Source organism: Sus scrofa, chromosome X, assembly GCF_000003025.6.
Source record: "Sus scrofa isolate TJ Tabasco breed Duroc chromosome X, Sscrofa11.1, whole genome shotgun sequence".
NCBI classification, from domain to species: domain Eukaryota; kingdom Metazoa; phylum Chordata; class Mammalia; order Artiodactyla; family Suidae; genus Sus; species Sus scrofa.
The window spans coordinates 45642065-45643977 of record NC_010461.5 but is presented as its reverse complement, the minus strand read 5'-3'; the positions used below and the strand labels follow the sequence as shown (position 1 = coordinate 45643977).

The window sequence follows — 1913 nt, the reverse complement described above, 5'->3', positions numbered from 1 at the left end:
TTAACACACTGGCTCTTGCTGCTCCTATTGACCATTCTTAATTGTGTGATTCCCCAAAAGTTCCAACGAAGGAACTGGCGAAAAACAAATATTCACACATCTGAATCAAGTCTAACCTCCTCACATGAGGATGACATGCTCAGGTTTATTTCAATTGCTATTTTTGGAGCCTCTGAGGAATTCTTTTGCTTTTCCTCCTTCCTCTTTTGATGGCTCTTCTCTTTTTCCTACTCACGTGGTAGCTCTTCTTCTGGCACACAGCGGGCCTGTGTGGTATCAGGGCTGAGGTTCAATTGACTGAGGTCCTGTACTAGCGTTTTCCAAGAGGATGAATTCTGCCCTTCAGGATTCCCAGAAACAGTCTCTTTTTGGATCTGGCAGTAATGACATTTACATTTATTCCAATCTTTATTATATAAGGAAGAGATTTTTCCTTCCCTTCCAGCTCGAAAAGGTGACTTATAATTGAGGGTTTTCTGTCTCTTGTTCTCCACGAGTGTCTTTTTCCTCTGAGGGGATTCTGGCTTTTCCCATTGCTTCTCTTGTTCAGCCATCTCATCTCTGTACTGCTCCTGGCGGAGTTCTTGTGGTAGAGAGCTGAGGTACTTGCTATTAGGACTGCGGTTGAAGTTAGTGAGATTGCAGCTTTGCACTTGAGAGAAGGATGGCTGGGAGGTGGATGTAACTTCTTGGGATGTTTCTTTAGGTGGAACCAGTGAGGACTCAGATTTCAAAGTAGCGGTAATTCGCCGTGATGGATCCATAGCTTGAATCTACTCTTGAATCTCAGGGCTGGATAGGAATTTTGAAATTTGAGGGTCTCAAAAGTCTTGAAATTTGTGCAAAAAGAACTATAGCAACTGAAGCCAAATGTTGCAAAACTGCAAAAAAAAAAAAAAAAAAAGACAAAAAGAATAGGGAGAGTCACAAAACAGTTATATTTTTATTTATTTATTTATTTTTATTTTTTGTCTTTTTGTATTTTCTAGGGCTGCACTCACAGCATATGGAGGTTCCTGGGCTAGGGGTCTTACTGGAGTTTCAGCTGCTGGCCTAGGCCACAGCCTAGCCCGATGTGGGATCCAAGTTGCGTCTGCAACCTACACTGCAGTTCATGGCAACGCCGGATCCTTAACCCACTGAGTGAGGCGGGGTATCAAACCTGCAACCTCATGGTTCCTAGTTGGATTTGTTAACCATTGCGCCACATTGGGAACTCCAGTTATATTTTTAAATGCAGAAAAATATCCCTATATTCCAAGTGGAATGATAACAATTAAACATGTTAATCATTAAACATAAAGTAAAGCCATATTACAGAGACTTCCTTTTCCAGGGTTGAGTCTTCCCCTGCAAACATGGATGCCAATATTCACTGATTTCTAATTTTTATCCTGAGTCTTGGAGAGTTTTGTATTGTTAGCCACAATGGGCACAGTCAGCACCTAGATCTTGTTTCTTTTTATATTATTCTCTAATAAATGGAGCCATGGCACATGGGAGAAATGGTTGATAATAGAAAACAAAGGAGGACTTCACTGGTGGTGCAGTAGGATAAGAATCCAGCCTTGTCACTACAGTGGCTTGGGTTGCCACTGTGGTCTGGATTTGATCTCTGGCCTGGGATTTTCCATGTGCTTCTGAAGTGGCAAAAAAATAGAAGACAAGGGAGATACAACTTACAAATATAATACGGTGTCCTGAAAAGTCTGAGGAACGGTTATAGATGGGTGCCTATACAAATGATTACTCAGTACTGTTCTATGAAATGAATGTTCTTCCTATCAGGGGCATAACAACAGATTATTCAACCTAAAAAACACTCAGTAAGCTCATAATGTATCAGGCATTCATATCTTGAATCAGCTACCCGCAGTGTCTGTTCCAGCCAATCTGAACCTCTGTTTATCACA

At 41.2% G+C, this 1913-nt stretch overlaps 1 protein-coding gene across 1 annotated transcript; it reads right to left on the bottom strand.

The window, feature by feature from the left end:
• Positions 228-764, bottom strand: LOC102166811 (protein FAM156A/FAM156B). Its single transcript, XM_005673626.2, has one exon. It carries the CDS (start codon positions 762-764, stop codon positions 228-230), a length of 537 nt encoding a protein of 178 aa, XP_005673683.1.

What these genes read in the sequence shown, in the direction of transcription:
- LOC102166811 (XM_005673626.2), bottom strand. Translation starts at nt 764, where the DNA reads ATGGATCCATCACGGCGAATTACCGCTACTTTGAAATCTGAGTCCTCA.